The sequence below is a fragment of the Pneumocystis carinii genome (genome assembly GCF_001477545.1).
Source record: "Pneumocystis carinii B80 chromosome Unknown supercont1.10, whole genome shotgun sequence".
In the NCBI taxonomy this organism is placed as follows: Eukaryota; Fungi; Ascomycota; class Pneumocystomycetes; order Pneumocystales; family Pneumocystaceae; genus Pneumocystis; species Pneumocystis carinii.
This window is the reverse complement of record NW_017264722.1, coordinates 164,376-182,453: the sequence shown is the minus strand read 5'-3', so window position 1 is coordinate 182,453 and position 18,078 is coordinate 164,376. Positions and strand designations below refer to the sequence as shown.

Sequence of the window (18,078 nt, the reverse complement as noted above, 5' to 3'; positions counted from 1 at the left end):
ATATCATGATTTTACTTTTTGGATTCAAAAAACCCTAAATATACAATATATAATCGGCGTATTAAAAATAGCTCGAAAATATCGTTTAAAAGGTCGTTAAAGCATCATTTTCATGAAGAAATAGGGTTATTAATTTATGCAGCCACCTTTTAAATTAGGAACAAAGCCGGTTTATTTACCAAATATTGTTTTTACTTTATTACGAAGTCCTCATCTTTTACCAACTCAAGCAGCTTTTAAAGTTCCAATAACAGGTTATTTCTATGATCATTTTGTCAATAAAATATTTAACATTGTTTTAGTTAATAAGTTTGATGTTAGAGATTATCTTTATCATATATATCAAATTGAGGTTACTCGTGTAAGATCAATGATATGTTATAGCAAGAGAATTCGTAGAAAAGATTATACAAGAATGCTCGAGAGAACACCATCATTTAAGAAAGTTATAGTTGATATGAAAGAGCCGTTTATATATCCTAAAGAACCGGAAAATTTGGATCCGTAGACAATATTTTTTAATTTTTCTTAAATCTCATTTTTAATAGGTGGAATAAAAGATATACAGATGGACTTCAGGCATGGACACAGTCAAAAATGTTTAGGAGAAGACGCCGTGAACCAAAGATCTGGAAAGAACTTAGAAAAGATAAAAAAGCATTGGCAGAATAATATATTTACTTTATAAATTATAAAAGAATACAGGAAAAACTATTAATAAAATGCTAATCATTATATTTCAGTAATTTTTTATATCTTATTATCTATGATATTTATAAATAAGATATTAATAGTTGAATTTTACATTTTCAATTAACCCAAAAAAAACAAATATAGAAATTATATATGCTTTTTAGTCTTGGAAGCCCACATCAAATAACTAAAAGTCAGTATTCAGCTATTTTGAGATTGGTATTTAGCAATTTTCTGCTGCAAAATTTCTATTTGCGAATTTTTAGAAACCATTTCTGACTGAATAGCTCTATAATCCAATAATAGCTTTTGATGGGCATTTTCAAGAAGATTAAATTCCTCTGATGATATGTTATTATTTAATTTTGAAGAGCAATCTTCATGAAAAGTATTTGAATCAGTAATTTCTGTATTAACTATATGATGAAAGGGAATATCCATAGATTTAATTAACAAAAGATTATATTGGCTAAAATTGTTTAAAAATATATTAATTATTAGATAAGAATTACCTTTTTATGATATCATATTCATGTTCTTTTTGTTGAAGTTTTTGATTTAATACAAAGATTGTTTTATCTGCATTCTTTAGCAATTCATCTTTTTCTTTAAATGATTCTTCAAACTGAATTTTTTTCTGTTCACTATTGTCATAAGAAGATACTTCCATTTTTTTATTTTTTAATTGTTCTGCTTTTAATTCTTTAAGTTCTTGATTTAATTTAAACCTTTCAGAATTACTATGTTGTAATTGTATAGAAAGATATGATATATTTTTCTGAGATTCTTCCAATTTTTCACTCATAATATCATAATCACTTTTAAGACATTTTTGTTCTTCACGTAATAACTTCAATTTCGTATTTAATTCAGTTTCCCGTTTAATTCTTTGATTTTGTCGAGTTGTTGCTTCTGATCTTAATCTATCAAGAGTCGTTTGGAGATTAACAAGTCTTGATTTTAATGCTCGTGTTGTGTTATATAAATTCTGCCGTTCTGCTTCTACAGATAAATCTAATATATATTCTCTTTTAAGGCGACTTAAATGATGTAAGTGTTGAAGCTTCAGATACTTTTCAAAATTAAGCTCATTTTGCAAAAGAAGAATTTCTCTCTTTAATAATGCAACTGTAGCATCAGATTCCACTGTTTTAGAAAATAAAGGCAAAGAAGCAGAATCCTTAACATGCTTTTCTGTTTCTGATTTCAAAACTATAGATTCTTTTGACTTTGGTGAAAGATTGTTTAATGATATATCTTTTTGACCTGTTTCTAAAATATCCGAATTAGAATACACAGAAGAATTAGAATGTAATTGTTCAAATCGTTTCAACATATCATCTATTCTAACAGGTGCTATGCTTTGATTTAAATTTGTGTCAAAATGTGATGACATAATATTTTCTGGATTAGAGAAAAATATATGTGACATTAAATGATTCTGATTTCGATCAAATAAAGAATCCTTTGATTTTCCTGTTTCTAATTCTGCTGGTTTAAAATTATCAGCAGATAAGTTATTCTCACTTAGACAAAAATAAGTATTAAACATTTTTAGAAGAAAAAACATACTCCTGTTTATATTGTGTATCAGTATTTCTTGAAAATAATTGTGGTGTATTAAATATATCAAAACTAACACACTTGGCAACAATATCAGCAACTTCTAATTTCATCCAACGAGTTTGATCAGTTATTTCTGTTTCAAATGTAAATGATAATAGATTAGGATGAATTATATGTCTTTTAATAAGAGACTATAAAAAATTAGGTGTCCTTTTTAACATAAATAGACAAACCTCGCTTCTAGACCTTATTACATCATCATCAAAATACATATAATATTGATCCTTTTTTTCCTTAAGATATGTTTGTGCACTATGAAGAAATTTTAGAAAATTCAATGGATATAAACCATAAATAAATGTAAAAAACTGAAGACAATTAGGCGGTATAGTAGGAGATATATCAAATAATGAATCTAATATATAAGAAACATAAAATCAAATAAAATAATACATACCTAGCTTCTCCCATTCAATATTTGATTGATTAAATATCTGTAAGGCTTCTTGATTCTTGGTTTCAAGCTCATTGTCCAATACATCATAATGTTTCTGAATAGCTCCATAGCGATCCCAACAAAGAACCCTTACATAAATCTTAAATAGACGTGGCAAGTATTTTCCAAGTAAATTACATATATGAGGCATAAACATAACTAAAATAGTCAAAGATAACGATATAACCGTTGTAGAACTATCATTCTAATATTTTTAATATACTTTGATAATATAATACTAAATAAATACCTCAAGACAATTTAGCAAGTTCTCAAATAAAGGTGTTTCAAAAATAGTATATAAATAAGGCCCCTGTAACCTCACAAAAGCACAAAGAAGAGTCAGAACTTGAAGTCTATATTTTTTCTGAACAAAATATGCATCAATGTCATTAAAAAATGCCTTTTACATGTAAAAAACATACTAAATCCAACGAAATACCCACTTTTGTCCTCTGTTTTGCATAACTTATCAATATAGACTCTATATTTGCAGAAATATATCGTCTCTCATCCTCAATAAAAGATTTTTTTAAAACAGAAGAAAATGACTCTTTAGAATGATCTAGATAAAACTCAAATAGAAACCTCTTAATCATCTCTGAGCATTCCTGCTTTTCTTTATAAAAACGATCTTTAGTACCCTCCTCCAAAACCATTATACTCAAAAGAATACTTTCTGCATCCAAAAGCATATCTCTCTGCTGTTGTGGAGAACTAAATACATGTTTAACAATAATATTCCACCATGTTTCTGTATATTCTTTCCCAATTAATAGCGACTTAAATTTTCTTAAACAACATATAAAAAGTCCATGAAAAAACATGCTTTTTCGCTCCATACCAATACGATATAGATCTAGAAGCTGTTCCTGCAGTTTCTGGACCTCAAAAAGGTCTGGATTATCATGTTTTTTCAAATATTGTGATATCTTATCACTGATTTCATGAGGCAGCTTTTGGGGTATTTCTGACGAGGAAAAAAGGTTATGCAGGGTTTTCAATAGCCGTGATAAAGACCTGAAATGCTTTAAAACCCGTTTTACTACGGTTTAAACCAAATAATTACTGATTAGACATGGTAAAAGTTTCATCCTTAAATAAGCGAGAAAATGTCAGGAAAAAAAGCGGTTTTTTCGGGAAATACTAAACAATTCCTTTAGAAAAAGATTTGTTTCATAGATTTTGCAGAAAATCCGGTATTTTGGGCGTATTTTGAGCCTTTTCTCCAGTCCGTATAGATTTTCTGACGTCGGACGTTGAACCTCGATATTCGATTAAAAATCGGTTTTTCCAAGAAAAAGAGACTTAATATTGAGAATCAAAGAAATCCACAAGAACCAACGTATTCTACGCATTTTTAGGATTCGTTTGATATAATTTTTTTATAGGATATCTTTTTTTTAGGCCTAAAAATTATAAAGAAACAAGTAGAAAAGAAATAAAGAAGAATAAGTGCTAGAATTCAAGGAAAAAAGCAGAAAAAAAGCACACAATATGAACGGCAAGACCCGTTTTACCCATTGTTGCTTTTTTTCCTAATAAAAACGCATAGATTATGGCGAAATAATGAATTATAATATGTATGGAGCATCTTACGGTTTACAAGGCGGAGGAGGCTTTATTGGAGGGAATTATGGATCTCAAGGAGCTAATGAACAAAACAATGGCACAAATAAAGTGGGTTTAGCTTTTTTTTGCGTAAAAAATACTCAATTGTGAAGCGTACAAGTGGAAATACACTTCGTCCAGTAACAATCAAGCAAATTCTTGAAGCATCTCAGCAACACCCAGATGCAGAGTTCAAAATTGATGGTACAGAGATTTCCCAGGTTTTTTTATCCCTGTTTTACCCATTTATTGAACAAAACAGCTTACTTTTGTCGCTGTTGTACGCAGTATATCTATCCAATCAACTAATATCACCTACAGAATGGAAGATGGTACGGGATTGATCGAAGTAAAGCAATGGTTAGAGATGGAAACCATTGCAGATGACAACCCTAAAAAAAATATTGACATTACGTACGTTTTTCATCTAGATATCCTCATTTAAACATTCATATATCTAGTACTGATACATATGTTCGAGTAATTGGTCAATTGAAGGCGTTTAACAACAAAAGACATATATACGCACACCATATACGTCCAATTATGGATTTGAACGAAGTTCAGTATCATATCTTGGAAACAACAGCAATTCATCTGTACTTTACAAGAGGTCCACCTCAAAATAATGAGGGATCAAAGCCATTTGCTTCAATTGACAAAAATACATCAAATCATAATGTTCATGATCCGATGAACATAAATGAGGCATTAGGCGCTCAATTTTCACTGCGAAACCTCTCTCCATATCTTCAGAAGGTTATGGCAGCTGTTCATTCAGCTCCTAATACAAATGAAGGCATCAATATCCACCAACTGGCAAAAATAATAGGTGGAGGCAATATAGAACAAGCAATTGAGGAATTGACAAATGATGGACTTTTATACACGACAATTGATGACGAACATGTAGGTTTCTTCTTAATATCATTAACTTACCATTTTTCAGGTCAAAAGTACCATTCAGCTTTAAAAAAAAAACAAAAATACAATGATCTTAATAAATACAATATTTCTTACAACTTTTCGCTTCGTTTTCATTCATAATTTATACATATTTCTGATGTTATATAAAGTTCTTGATGCTGATCTGTAATTTCGAGATTTATCTTGTTATAACAGATGATACAACAGGCTAAACTGGATATACAAGAGGGCAAAATGGAGGACGAAGGCAAGGGAATGTTATTACTAAAGATCTGCTAAGTATCTTTAGAATATCCAGAAATATTAGATATTTTTTTTGGAGAGAAAAAAGATGAGGAAAAAGAGGGAAAAAAGAGGGTAAAACAAGGGTTTAAGGGCGGGAAAAAGACAAGAATAGATGGGGGACGCTTTGAATCAATGGGTAGATGCTTTTGATCCGAAAAAAAAGAGTTAATTTTGAAGAAATATCCTTAAATACACTTAAAGCGATCAAATATAAAGGTTTCAGGATTCCTACGCCAATACAGAGGAAAACAATGCCATTATTGCTAGATCGCATGGACGTGGTCGCAATGGCAAGGACTGGATCCGGTAAAACGGCAGCTTTTGTGATCCCAATGATTGAACGGCTGAAAACCCACCATGCCAAGGTATTTGAGAAAAAAAAAACAGATATGATAGGATATTTTGGCTAAAAAGAGATTATTAAGGTAGGATCTAGGGCACTGATACTCTGCCCGAACAGGGAGCTTGCGATTCAGACGATTAAGGTTGTTAAAGAGCTAAAAAGAGGGACAAATTTAAGATCAGTGCTTTTGGTGGGGGGAGAAAGCCTTGAAGAGCAATTTGAAATGATGGAAATGAATCCAGACATGTATAAAGAGGTGTAGACGAAAGATCGGTTAACATTTGTGTAGAATTGTAGCAACACCAGGACGATTTTTGCATTTAAAAGTAGAAATGGATCTTGATCTTAAAACAATTGAATATGTAGTATTTGATGAGGCAGATAGGTTCAATAGAAGGATAAAATTATGTAGAAGGGGGTGTTGATAGTTTTTAGACTGTTTGAGATGGGATTTTCAGAGCAATTGTCAGAAATTCTTCGTTATCTTCCAACATCAAGACAAACATCACTCTTTTCAGCTACACTTCCAAGATCTTTAGTGGATTTTGCAAAGGCCGGCCTTCAAAACCCGATTCTAGTTCGTCTTGATACTGAATTAGTAGTTTCTGAGGATTTACAGTCGGCCTTTTTCTCAATAAAGCCATCTGAAAAAGAAGCAGCCTTGCTTTATCTTCTTCATGATATTATTAAGGTCCCTAAAACCATTGAAGAAGCAGGAGATGGTAATTTAGGAAAAAATGACAAAAATAATACATATAAACATAATCAAAATGCAATATCCCCTTATTCAACTATTATTTTTACATGTACAAGGCATCATGTTGAATATTTGGAGAAATTACTTTCATTATATGGTTATTCAGTTTCTTATATATATGGATCATTGGATCAGGTAGCTAGAAGAAACCAAATAGCTTCTTTCAGGGCAGGAAAAACCACTCTTTTGGTGGTAACAGATATTGCTGCACGAGGTATTGATATTCCTCTTTTATCAAATGTAATCAATTATGATTTTCCTTCTAAGCCTAAAATATATGTCCATAGAGTTGGAAGGACAGCAAGGGCAGGACAGAAGGGTTGGGCATATTCTCTTGTTAGGGCAGAAGATGCAGCATATTTAATTGAGCTACAATTATTTTTAGGGAGGAAAATAGTATCATCTAACAGTCAGGACCCAGACTATGTTCAGAACATAGTTCTAGGAACATTTCCAAGACAGAATCTTGAATATTATTGTGAATGGATTGCACAATTGCTGAGAGAAAACAGTGAATGTTATTCTCTTAAAAAAGTAATGCACAAGGGAGAGATTCTATATTCAAAAACAGCAGGATCAGCAAGTATAGAAAGCAATAGACGAGCTAAAGAACTTGTAAAGGGCGTAGAATGGTCTATTATTAACCCATTGTTAGGTATACATGTATAATTATTTGATAAGAAAAATATTTAATATTATAGTTGATAGTAATTGTGAAAAAAATACAGAGAAAGAGGCTCTAATGGCTAAAATTTCAAGCTATTCTCCTCATGGAACAATATTTGAAGGCTCTAGAAGCTTTAAAAGTGGAATTGCACTCAAGGAAATAGATAAACGAATGAAAAAGATTAGAACATCTAGAGTTAAAGCTAATAAATCAGATCCAATTGAGCAGATATTTCATGGAAAAAAGAGATCTAAGACAAACAATGATACAATTGCAAATATAAATGATTTTGGGGAAAATAATACAGAAATTAGATCTGGAATTATAGATGAAAATAGAGCTAAAAATGAAGGAAATAGCTATAAGGACAAGGAGAATTATATGGCATATTATACACCTGCATCATCTACGAGAGAACATGCTTATGATGTTAGCAAATCAAATTATTCATTTGAAAGAGCAACTAAAAATGCAATATTTGATCTTATGGGTAATGATAATGATCTTACTGATCAAACAGAAGCTCATAGAAATAAAATTCATTGGAGCTTTAAAAAAAAGAAGCTTGTTAGTAGAACAAATGATTATAATAATTCCAAAGGAGGATCAAAAATAATTAAAGATGAAGGTGGTATAAAAATTCCAGCAACATATAAAACAGGAAGGTAATTTCATTAATATATATGATTATATATTGATGAAATATTTAGATATACAACATGGAAGAACTCCAGGAATATTATAAAGAAGAAAGTAGGTGAAATAGAAAGTTGTGAGAATCTTACAGCACCTAAAAGCTTAAATACAAATATAAATAAAGGAAAATACAAACATAATAAGCTCCAAGCACCAAAACCTGCTGATAAATATTGTGATGATTATAAGAAAAGAAAAAAGCGTATCCAGAAAGCTTTAGAAAAAGGATATGGTGATAATAAAAGGGTAAAAAGTGAATTGAGGAATATAATGGAGATCAGAAAAATTAGACGCCTCAAAGAAAAAAGAAGACAGAAGAATGCACGACCATCCAAAAAGAAACATTAATTGAAGTTTATTGAAAGATGCATATTTTTTTATAACAAGCATTCTAATATTTTATTGACAGAATTGAAATATATACAGCATCCAAGAAGGAAAATTGTTATGTTTTCGACATATTTAATAGTTTTTTAGTGGGTATTTTCGGCCTAAACGTTCTTTATGTCCATCCATCAATTCATATGCAGGTTTAAATATATCATGATCTAATTGTAACTCTGGATTACGAAAAGTATCTTGAGTACCACCAATAGAAGTATATCTATCGAATACTTGAATAAATATGGATCAGATATAATTTCATAATATTACCCTTTATCATATAATGAACAATATTCTACATTAAGGCTTCTTAAGAACTTTTATAACTTATTAATCATAGAAAAATAGAATTATCATAGTTTTACCTCCCATATATTGGAATAGCACCAGTCAATTATTGGATGAACTCTTATACATGAAGGCCATTTAAAATCTGTTGGATCAAAATGTTTTAACATAGAACATCCAGGATCATTACGTCTTGCACCTACAAGAATTGCTTTGATTTCTGAATGTTCATCCAAATATTCTTTTAACGCAGTTTTCATAGGTGATTTTTTATAAACAAGATCTAATACATAATTTTCTGAACATTTTTTGACAAAATATTCTATTTCAGTGAAAGAATATGGATCCTGAATATAAATCGCAGGTATTTTCTTCATTCTTATTTCTTTACTACTATATTGACGAAGTGTATAAAAATATAAAATTAACATAACAAGTGCATCTTTTCCACCATTAAATGAAATAGAAATACTTCTAAAACTTAGAAGAATAAGAATATTATTTTTTTTTTGAAAAAAGTGCTAACCCATATTTATCTAGTGCTTGACGAAGTATATTAATAGAAATTTGGATATTTTTTTGAAGATCCAGACTTAATAAAGAGATAATAGTATTCATATTAGAAACAATGTTACAAGGTGGAATGCTCTTGTTTAAAGCTATTTTCTGAAGGTTATCCATTAATTTTTACTTTTTTTGAGGTTGGCTAAAGTACGTTAATATAATCTATATTTAATCTAAAAAGAAGTTATTTCAAACAAAATAAAAGAATAACCGCCAAAGAATATAAGAGGAAGAAACTCCTGTTATTATTATATAAAGGTGCTTTATTAGTTTTCTTGAAAAAAAAAAAAATTATTTCCTATGATGGTATAAGAAATATAAAAATTTTAATAAAATAATTGAATTGTTATTTTTAATAGGAATCATGGGTCCCTCTTGAATGTATATTATATAAACACTTAAAAAAACTGGTTAAAAAAAATATTAGGTAATCCTTTTATACTTACACAATACCTTTGGGAATTAGGCATAAGTAAGGACTTAGAAATTTATGATATTTTTACCCTTGATGATGAGGAGATGTTAAGATTTATTCCAAGGCCTGTTTTTGCTCTTCTTTTTGTTTTTCCTGTTAAAGAATCAGACGAAAATTGCAGTTCTATAGAAACTAAAGAAATATTAATTAAAAATCAAGAAAATATTATATGGTTTAAACAAACAGTCAGAAATTCATGTGGAGCAATTGCTTTACTTCATGCTGCGACTAATGGCGACGCTAGAAACTTTATACGTATGTATAAAGCCAAAATAATATATAGATTTATTATTTTATTAGTTCCTAATACCTTACTTGCAAATATTTTAGAAAAAATCGAATATCTGGATCCATCTTCTCTTTCAAATATGATTGAATTCTCTCAACTTAAGACTATTCATGAAAGTAAGAAAAAAACTTGTTTATTTTATATTTTCTTAAAATAGAATTTGCATCTCAAGGAGAAACAACTGCTCCAGATGCCCTAGAAGATACTTCTCTCCATTATGTATGTTTTGTAAAATCATCAGTGAATGGACATCTCTATGAACTTGATGGTCGTAATCCTTTAGGACCTATTGATCATGGATTTTTGAATAATAGTGACATACTAGGAGATCAGAGTATTCAAATCATCAAAAGCTATATCAATAAGAGAGAAAAAGAAATTCGATTTAGTTTATGTGCCCTTGCATATAAAATTCAGTAATATTTTATTATAAATAATTATACAATTTATAATGCTGTGATTTAAAATTCGCTTGTATAATATAATTATTTGTAAACACATGAAGCCAATATTATCAATATTTTAATCACTATCACTAATATCTTGTTTATATTTCTTTTTTGATATGCCATTTTTGAAAGATTTTTCCTTTCTTTTTGATTTTTTTCTATTTTTTTTTTTTATTTCTGCCAATTGATCTATTTCATCATCATTATCATTATTATCATCATTATAAGTTTCTGTTTCATTTTCTTCAGTTTGTCTATGTTCATTGGTTTCTATGAATTCTGTATAACTGATATCATCATTTGAAATTACATCATAAAACTTAAATATATGAATAAAAAAGAAAGACATGATTAGATTCTACTCACATTTTGTATAATTTTTTCAGCAATACCTCTAGTTATCATGGAATCGGTAATATTTGGTATATGATCTAAATTTAATGAAACATCACGCAACTTGGTTAAAGGTTTAGTATCCTTAGAATTTCCTGTCTTATTGGGATCAAAAGAACGACATTTTTGTTCTGTTAACCCATAACTCTCTTTTAAATACTTTTTTAATAAAACTAATGCTAACATTTGAACAGATGCTATAGTAACCTTAATAATATCATGATCTTGGAATTTAAATTCTTCTGTTTCAATTCGTTGATGCAAAGTGATTCCTGTAGTTGATAGAATTCTATCAGCAATATAAATAATATACTGTATTTCTTCAATTGTATTATATTCAAAAGATGCCATATTTTGAACTAGAAATTTTGAAAAAAGGATGTTATCATGCGAATTGATCTGTAACATATCAATATCCAGCATTTTTGTTAATGAAATTAAGAATTTTTTGCGGCTTTGGCGATTTTGTCTAATGATATTGTATGGAAAAATAAATAAAAGATTAGAATCATCTTAAAAATTAAATAATGATCAAATGATAAGAAACTTACTTGAAGTCAAACATTTCATACGAATTTGATATTGAAATGCCATTTTAATACCATCGATATAGCAACCCTCAATCAAAGATTCGTATTTTTCATGAATTTCTAGATGCATTTTCGTAGCCATATCTTTAATGAATTTATTAGGAGAAGCTTGCAAAGCAATAATAGTCGGAATACACTTGATATTTTAGTATTAAATAATATAAAATAATACGACATACTGTTCTAGGATTTGCAATGCCATTACTAGTAATAATTTCTAAGATTTTAACTGCTGTAATTGATAATGTCGTATCTTCATTCAAAGATATTTCAAGAATTTGAGGCAAATATCTTTGTATTAAAGAAATGCTCGCACTAAGTATATCGTTAATTAAATGTCATAATTAGAATAAACCCTTGCAAATTACCCATCATTTTCAAATTTTTTCGCTTCCCCTGTTAAGATATTAACATTATCAATTTCTTTTTTCATTGAATGATTATTTTTTTCAAAAACTTTAAACCCTTTTTCTTCAAGAGAAAGAAAATCATAAAATACCAAAAGAAGAGTATTTTGAAGTTCAATTGATGTGCCTTGAAAAACATTACTCATGATTTCTAAGGTTTGATCACATAAAAAAAACTTGGAGTGTGAAATGCAAATAATCCCTAATTAAAATTTAAAATAATAATAAATAATAATCAAACAAATGCTTACCTATACTATGCAAAGCAACCTTCTGGACTGATATATGAATATCTGACGATAAAGAACAAAATATTGAGATGGTATTAATTAAAAATTTAGCAATTGAGGTATCTGGTTTTAATTTTAGAAAGACATTAAGATCTTGAAAATGATTATCCAAATCACAATGACGCCCAAATAAACCGAGGAGAAGCAAAAGTAAAATTAATTTTTTATCATCACTAATTTGTTTTTTATTTTGCAATATTGTCTTATATGGCTCAATAGCCTTTATACAAGATGAAATGATTTTGCCAACACGCTCATAATCCCCAAATAAATTAGCTAAAACTGAAAGACATGGAACGACTTCATTCAGAATCTATGAAAACAATATAAAAATCTATTATAATTATTTTTTAAAGAAAAATACCTTAGCCGGGAGCTTTGTTAACTGAGAAAGAAGCATCTTTTGTAGATCATTTAAAAAATTTTTTGGCATAGAAGGAATATATGGTAAAACATTGCGATAAATAATAACTGTATAAAAAAATATAACTTGTTCTTGCGAAGAATTTAATCCATTTAAATACGGTTGAATACTCATCAATTGATCACTAGAAAATGATTTCGGACATGCTTCTGCAAAAATTACAATAGTATTAAGGCATTTTTCAAGCATTCTCTACTACAATTACTATTTAATCTAAAAATAGTCAAATTACCATATCCTGATTTTGATGATATTCTAAAAGTATATCAAACATTAAACTTATAGAAGATGTAAGTATAAAATTTGAAGAATCCATATTTTTTGATTTAGATATTTTTTGAAGAAATACTTTAAATGAGAATCTATCTTCATCTGGAAGGGTTTCTATGATACTTTGAAGAATTAAAATCTTTTCTGTTTGAATTTTTTTAAATTTTATTGATGCTATATTTCCCTCATTTTGATCATCTGGTACAGAAAACCATATATCTTCAATTGTTTTTGCAGAAAGATCCTATTATTATTATTATTAATGACATAATTTAATAATTATTCATACTTTAATACTATCTTCATTGTCACATAAACGCTGAATTAATCTTCTGCCAATATCTACTTGGATTTCTTGAGTATCAGATATAATATAAAAATCTTTTAAAAATTTAATCACACGTTTACGCACACTAAGGCCAGTATCCTACAATTATATTAAGATGTAAAATATTTTCTTTTCCTTCTTACTGCTATACGCTCACTGAGAACTGAATAATATTGTTGTCCAATTTCCTTCTGAAAGATAGCATATTTTCCTACAAGATCTATAGCAATATCGCGAACTTGAGATGATATATCTGCAATACGTGCAGCGACATGTTGTCTTACTCCAGTATTAGAAAGAATTGAGGAATCATTATTTACAATTAGTCCTAAGGAACGAAGGGCTTTAGTTCTTATAGATATTTGATTACTATCAAGACATCGCAGGATCCTAGATAAAATTGCATCAAACAATTGATATATCGAATAAATAGATAGATTTAAAAGATATAATCGATAAGTCTGATCAGTAAGGGAATCATTTTCACTGTTATCTGAATTAAACCAAATCAATAATATTCGAATACACTTACATTATTTTATTATCTGAAAAATCTATATAATATACCAATTTAAGAATTTCAGAAGCATAATCATCAGAAACAGCAGAATTATTCAAAGTATACTTCTGTTTTAAAGATCTAATGAAATATATCCATCGTAACCATAAATATTGTATTATATTCTAATAAAGTAAGAATAAATAAGAGATAAAAAATATTTTTACTTTATCCTTGGATTCTTCAATGTTTTTGAGATCAAGAGATTCCATGATTAATAAATGTAGTTTAAACAAATCTTTCAAATCATCTAATTTTTCAAAAAAAAAAATCCCTGTCTGTAAAATTGAAGAAATGCTAGAAGGAAGAACATCACTTTTTGATAAATAATTTGAAAAGTCTATAGAATTCTTAAAAAAAAGACGAATTTTTGATGCAATAATTCCTAAAAAATCGAGAGATAACCCTTTTATATGCGAACTTTCCTTATCATTATCCAAATAATTTAACTATAAAGAATTATTCCACATCTAAATACTTTATATGAATAAACTAACAAGTTTAGTAACTATAAGTTTTAAAAGAAGCTCAGAAGATGGCCATGAAGGCAATGGTAATACTAAAAGAAGATCTTCTATGAGAATATCTAGTAATATTTTATGAGAAAAGTCATTAGTAATTTTTGATATTTTCATAGCCTTAGACAATAAAAATGAAACGACATGATTAGCATTCGCTGTGGCAGAATCCATAAATTGAGAACTTGTATTAAAAATCTTTGTAGATTAAATAAAATCTAAAAAGTAAAGAAATAAAATACCATTTCTAAAAGATCAGACGCATTAGATTTAGTATTCAGAGTATGATCAATATCCTTCTTCATATCATTAACATCTTTCTCTAAAAATTCATATATATTTATTCCTTTATCGCTTTTGTATGAAGTAGCGCATGATTGTACCAATTTCATAATTAAAGCGGAAATAAGCTGTATAGATTTTCCATCAATTAATTTGTACCTACGTGCCTGATGTTTATTTATTGGTAATTTAACAAGACTCGTTAAAATTTCATCTAATATAAAGGTACGCTGATCCGGATATTTGGCATAAATCTATAATTATTAAACAAAAACATGTATTTTCAAAAAAAAAAAAAAATACCAATTGAATCATATCCATAGACGCCACCTTCAAAGCTTCAACTGCTTGACTATTAAATAATTGATCTTTAATCGAAACCGAATTTTCAACAAATATAGCTGGAATAGAAAGAAATTCAAGACGTGTAACAACTCCATCAGGGATTTCAATAAGCCTAATTAAATGAAAGAAATATTCCATAATACTTATAACATTATAAAATATCATGTTTAATGATTTTTTAAATTTTAATACATCAGATTTTTTTGAAACATCAACTAAAATAAATAAGCATAAAAATAAATAGTAAAGGGAATTCTTGTTACAGTCAATTAGGACATATATGACATTATCTAACGTCGATTTTAAAAAATATGCCATATCAATTAAAATTTCCTCTGAATATAACTATCATCTCAATATAAGATATGAAATACCGAAAAAAATAATAAAATCAACCTGTTTACTCAATTGTTCTGATGTTAAAATCCTCATCAGTATTATTATGGAATAAAGAGAGGTCCCTATTTTCGTAATTATAGATAAATTTTCTTCATACGAGTTTGTTTCAAATGATTGTTTCGTCAATGTTATCACTTGACTTTCATCAATCGATCGTGCACATATTTTCTCAAATCGTAGTAATAAATCAACCGGTAATGTATTAATCAAACCCATTATACAAACTTTTCGAATACAAAAATCCAATTTACTTAACATTTCCATATTTAAACAAAGCCCTTCAAATGGTACCGTCCCATGACACCAGCATGACATATATGACTCTTCAACCTTTAAATATGTCGGATCGGACTCCATTGCTTCTTCTGCTTCAAAAATAAACCGAATTAATTTTTCTAACTGGTCTACCGCTTTTTCCTCTTTCAATTGATCATCCACCACAACGCAATACCCTTCTTTTTCAATAATATCAGAAAATCGCTTCGATTTATCCGTAAATCCACCAGATACTTGTATCTTTCGTGTATTATTTTTAGATATAGGTGTGCACGGTGCTATATTCGATTGAGGCGTTAATGGTTGTACAGGAATAGGCTCTTTTTCCACATTTTCCTCAACTATTTCCTCCATATCAGATTCAATTACTGTTTTTTCAATGCATCCCTCTTTATCCTTTACAATTCCCTCTTTTGACCGGGTTGTATGCGCCGTCGGCGTTACCGGTGATGGATCTATACGCATATAATTATTCATCTACCATATATATGCGTCATAAATTCTCACATATAATATCTACAGTGCATTTATCTACTAATATACGTGAAAATGCATCTAATTTAGAAGATTCCATATGTTTTTCTGTCCCATATCGTTCTATCTTTCCCGGCACCTTAAACGACCTAATAATTACTTTTTACCAACTATATGCGCTTCAAATAATACCATTTGCTCATCTGTATCCCCTTTAATGACCCCATTATTTCTTGCAATATCGATGAGGGCATTTCGCCTTTTTGATCGGCTCCCGTGCCATTATTGCTTTCAAGAAGCATATCCAGCATCTTCTTCTCTCCGTCTGACAGTTTTAATACCGATTCCGCGCATGGATTCGCCTTCAATTGCGGAATCGTCTGTAATACTAGATCTTATCAATTTCTCTGTATCAAACGCTTAAACTTACACGGCTCAAGGCTAACAACTGATGCTAATGGTGAATATTCGAATGCCTCGATGATTTCAGAGGGAATTCGGGGGTATTTATACTTTCCTTCTGAAATGTCTGGCGTATGATTTGAAGAAAGCGCCATCGTTGGATGTACGAGATTTGCAGGGAGAAAAGCGATAATAAATGAGGTGTAATAGGAGGAGGGGAGAAAAAGTAGCAGAAATAGAAAAGCAAGCCAAAGAATTGAGTATATATAATGTATGGAGTCGAATAGAGGTGTTTTTCTAATATAAATGTGCATTTTTTTTGAAGGTGTTAGAAGATATAGAAGATATATATGAATAAAGTGATGAATAAAATGATGAATAAAATGAAGAAATTATGTAGTATCCATGATCTTTGAGAAGACATTAAGCCATAGATCGCTTTTTTTCCCAAGAAAAAAGGTGAATGTTCGTTGAATCAAAGAAAAATGATCAGACATAGTTTGTAATTGATTAATAATGTCTTCTAATAAATAAGCCCTTCCAATATCCATTCCATCACCTGAGTCAAAGTCTATATGTGAAATATGGACATGAAAATGGTAGTAAGAGGGGTGATCTATGTAAAATTATTGATAAAAGAATAAAAAAATGAAAAATTAACAATGAATAAAGAATTTCAATTGATCCTGTGATATTTCCTGAAATTTTTTTGGTATGACATCAAGTGCTGCTTGTTTTATAGCAAGAAGTAGCGGAATATGTTCTTTTTTTAGATCTCTTAAAGATGAAATGTCTCGTCTATGAACAATAGCAACATAATATAGTGTTGATACTGTTTTTTGATCCCATTTTCTAAAAATAAATAAATAAAATTCATGTAACACAGACATTTTACAAGTCTGGAAGAATAATGAATCCATTCTTCTCATCTGTACATTCATAGATGACATTTTCTGTTTCTGATATATGATCCAGTATATTGTAAACCCTGGTCCTATCAAAAAAATAAAATATACATAGATTAGCCCAACCACTTAATCCTAGACCCTCTCATAGTATCTACGTATGGTTTTACATACAATTCATAGATTTCTGGGGTTTCCTCAATTCTACACTTGGTCTGTCTAGAATATTTCCTGATATGCTGTATATATTACTATTTCCCCCTCAAAAAGCACATTTATACTATATCTGAGGCGGGATGAATCAATGTAACCTTAAAAAAAGGTTTTTTCCCATCATAAAATGGAGTTCCCCCCAAAAATAAGTGATAAATATCATTTTTTTCTATTAATTCAAGATATGCCCCATTTTCTTCAGTAAAAAGCATGGTATCCACTAATTCCAATGCTGTCTTTTCAATAATTAGCACCGCCTTTTCGTTAGAGATACGTCCAAGCAGTACAATACATTTTAACCGAGGATCTACCTTGTCATCTGGGCCTTCCTGCTAAAATACCAACGAACCTTCATTTAAAACTGCTTCAAAAACAAAGTCCCTAATATTTCTGACATAATCTTCATTCGCCATAGATTTACCAAAGGAATAAGCTTATTAAACTGTCTATTTTGGCCCCAATATCTCTCTAGCAGCAAATATACTGATAAGTACGTAGTAGAGAGATAACCAG

At 29.3% G+C, this 18,078-nt stretch overlaps 8 protein-coding genes across 8 annotated transcripts; 4 read left to right on the top strand and 4 right to left on the bottom strand.

Annotated features, from left to right (window-relative positions):
• The first annotated feature begins 90 nt into the window (after positions 1–90).
• T552_02316 (hypothetical protein) lies at positions 91–718 on the top strand. Its single transcript, XM_018370863.1, has 3 exons — positions 91–254; positions 303–504; positions 549–718. Exons 1-3 carry the CDS (start codon positions 137–139, stop codon positions 670–672), a joined length of 444 nt encoding a protein of 147 aa, XP_018225375.1. The 5' UTR covers positions 91–136; the 3' UTR covers positions 673–718.
• Positions 719–848: 130 nt separating this feature from the next.
• On the bottom strand, positions 849–3,880 carry T552_02315 (hypothetical protein). Its single transcript, XM_018370862.1, has 8 exons — positions 3,825–3,880; positions 3,202–3,775; positions 3,006–3,158; positions 2,717–2,960; positions 2,493–2,674; positions 2,266–2,450; positions 1,206–2,219; positions 849–1,162 (listed from the first exon to the last, which is right to left on the bottom strand). Exons 1-8 carry the CDS (start codon positions 3,833–3,835, stop codon positions 895–897), a joined length of 2,631 nt encoding a protein of 876 aa, XP_018225374.1. The 5' UTR covers positions 3,836–3,880; the 3' UTR covers positions 849–894.
• Positions 3,881–4,324: 444 nt separating this feature from the next.
• T552_04153 (hypothetical protein) lies at positions 4,325–5,339 on the top strand (the record flags this gene model as incomplete). Its single annotated transcript, XM_018372204.1, has 5 exons — positions 4,325–4,435; positions 4,480–4,587; positions 4,629–4,780; positions 4,828–5,275; positions 5,316–5,339. The coding sequence occupies 5 exons, from the start codon at positions 4,325–4,327 to the stop codon at positions 5,337–5,339; spliced, it is 843 nt and encodes a 280-aa protein (XP_018225373.1).
• Positions 5,340–5,582: 243 nt separating this feature from the next.
• T552_04152 (hypothetical protein) lies at positions 5,583–8,389 on the top strand (the record flags this gene model as incomplete). The annotated part of the gene is made up of 7 exons (XM_018372203.1): positions 5,583–5,714; positions 5,756–5,943; positions 6,004–6,167; positions 6,211–6,306; positions 6,357–7,333; positions 7,380–8,010; positions 8,056–8,389. The coding sequence occupies exons 1-7, from the start codon at positions 5,711–5,713 to the stop codon at positions 8,387–8,389; spliced, it is 2,394 nt and encodes a 797-aa protein (XP_018225372.1). The 5' UTR covers positions 5,583–5,710.
• A 72-nt stretch (positions 8,390–8,461) lies between these two features.
• T552_02313 (hypothetical protein) lies at positions 8,462–9,440 on the bottom strand. The gene is made up of 3 exons (XM_018370861.1): positions 8,791–9,440; positions 8,696–8,742; positions 8,462–8,645 (listed from the first exon to the last, which is right to left on the bottom strand). The coding sequence occupies exons 1-3, from the start codon at positions 9,142–9,144 to the stop codon at positions 8,504–8,506; spliced, it is 543 nt and encodes a 180-aa protein (XP_018225371.1). The 5' UTR covers positions 9,145–9,440; the 3' UTR covers positions 8,462–8,503.
• Positions 9,441–9,536: 96 nt separating this feature from the next.
• T552_02312 (hypothetical protein) lies at positions 9,537–10,501 on the top strand. The gene is made up of 5 exons (XM_018370860.1): positions 9,537–9,583; positions 9,637–9,658; positions 9,705–10,007; positions 10,053–10,157; positions 10,199–10,501. The coding sequence occupies exons 1-5, from the start codon at positions 9,578–9,580 to the stop codon at positions 10,459–10,461; spliced, it is 699 nt and encodes a 232-aa protein (XP_018225370.1). The 5' UTR covers positions 9,537–9,577; the 3' UTR covers positions 10,462–10,501.
• A 62-nt stretch (positions 10,502–10,563) lies between these two features.
• T552_02311 (hypothetical protein) lies at positions 10,564–16,646 on the bottom strand (the record flags this gene model as incomplete). Its single annotated transcript, XM_018370859.1, has 19 exons — positions 16,476–16,646; positions 16,238–16,433; positions 16,079–16,194; positions 15,293–16,026; positions 14,855–15,241; positions 14,512–14,805; positions 14,249–14,467; positions 13,919–14,200; positions 13,760–13,876; positions 13,336–13,719; positions 13,154–13,291; positions 12,827–13,108; positions 12,535–12,786; positions 12,132–12,483; positions 11,842–12,082; positions 11,653–11,788; positions 11,447–11,609; positions 10,857–11,395; positions 10,564–10,809 (listed from the first exon to the last, which is right to left on the bottom strand). The coding sequence occupies exons 1-19, from the start codon at positions 16,600–16,602 to the stop codon at positions 10,564–10,566; spliced, it is 5,205 nt and encodes a 1,734-aa protein (XP_018225369.1). The 5' UTR covers positions 16,603–16,646.
• A 147-nt stretch (positions 16,647–16,793) lies between these two features.
• On the bottom strand, positions 16,794–18,024 carry T552_02310 (hypothetical protein). The gene is made up of 5 exons (XM_018370858.1): positions 17,634–18,024; positions 17,479–17,591; positions 17,343–17,435; positions 17,109–17,299; positions 16,794–17,063 (listed from the first exon to the last, which is right to left on the bottom strand). The coding sequence occupies exons 1-5, from the start codon at positions 17,775–17,777 to the stop codon at positions 16,840–16,842; spliced, it is 765 nt and encodes a 254-aa protein (XP_018225368.1). The 5' UTR covers positions 17,778–18,024; the 3' UTR covers positions 16,794–16,839.
• Positions 18,025–18,078: the final 54 nt, after the last annotated feature.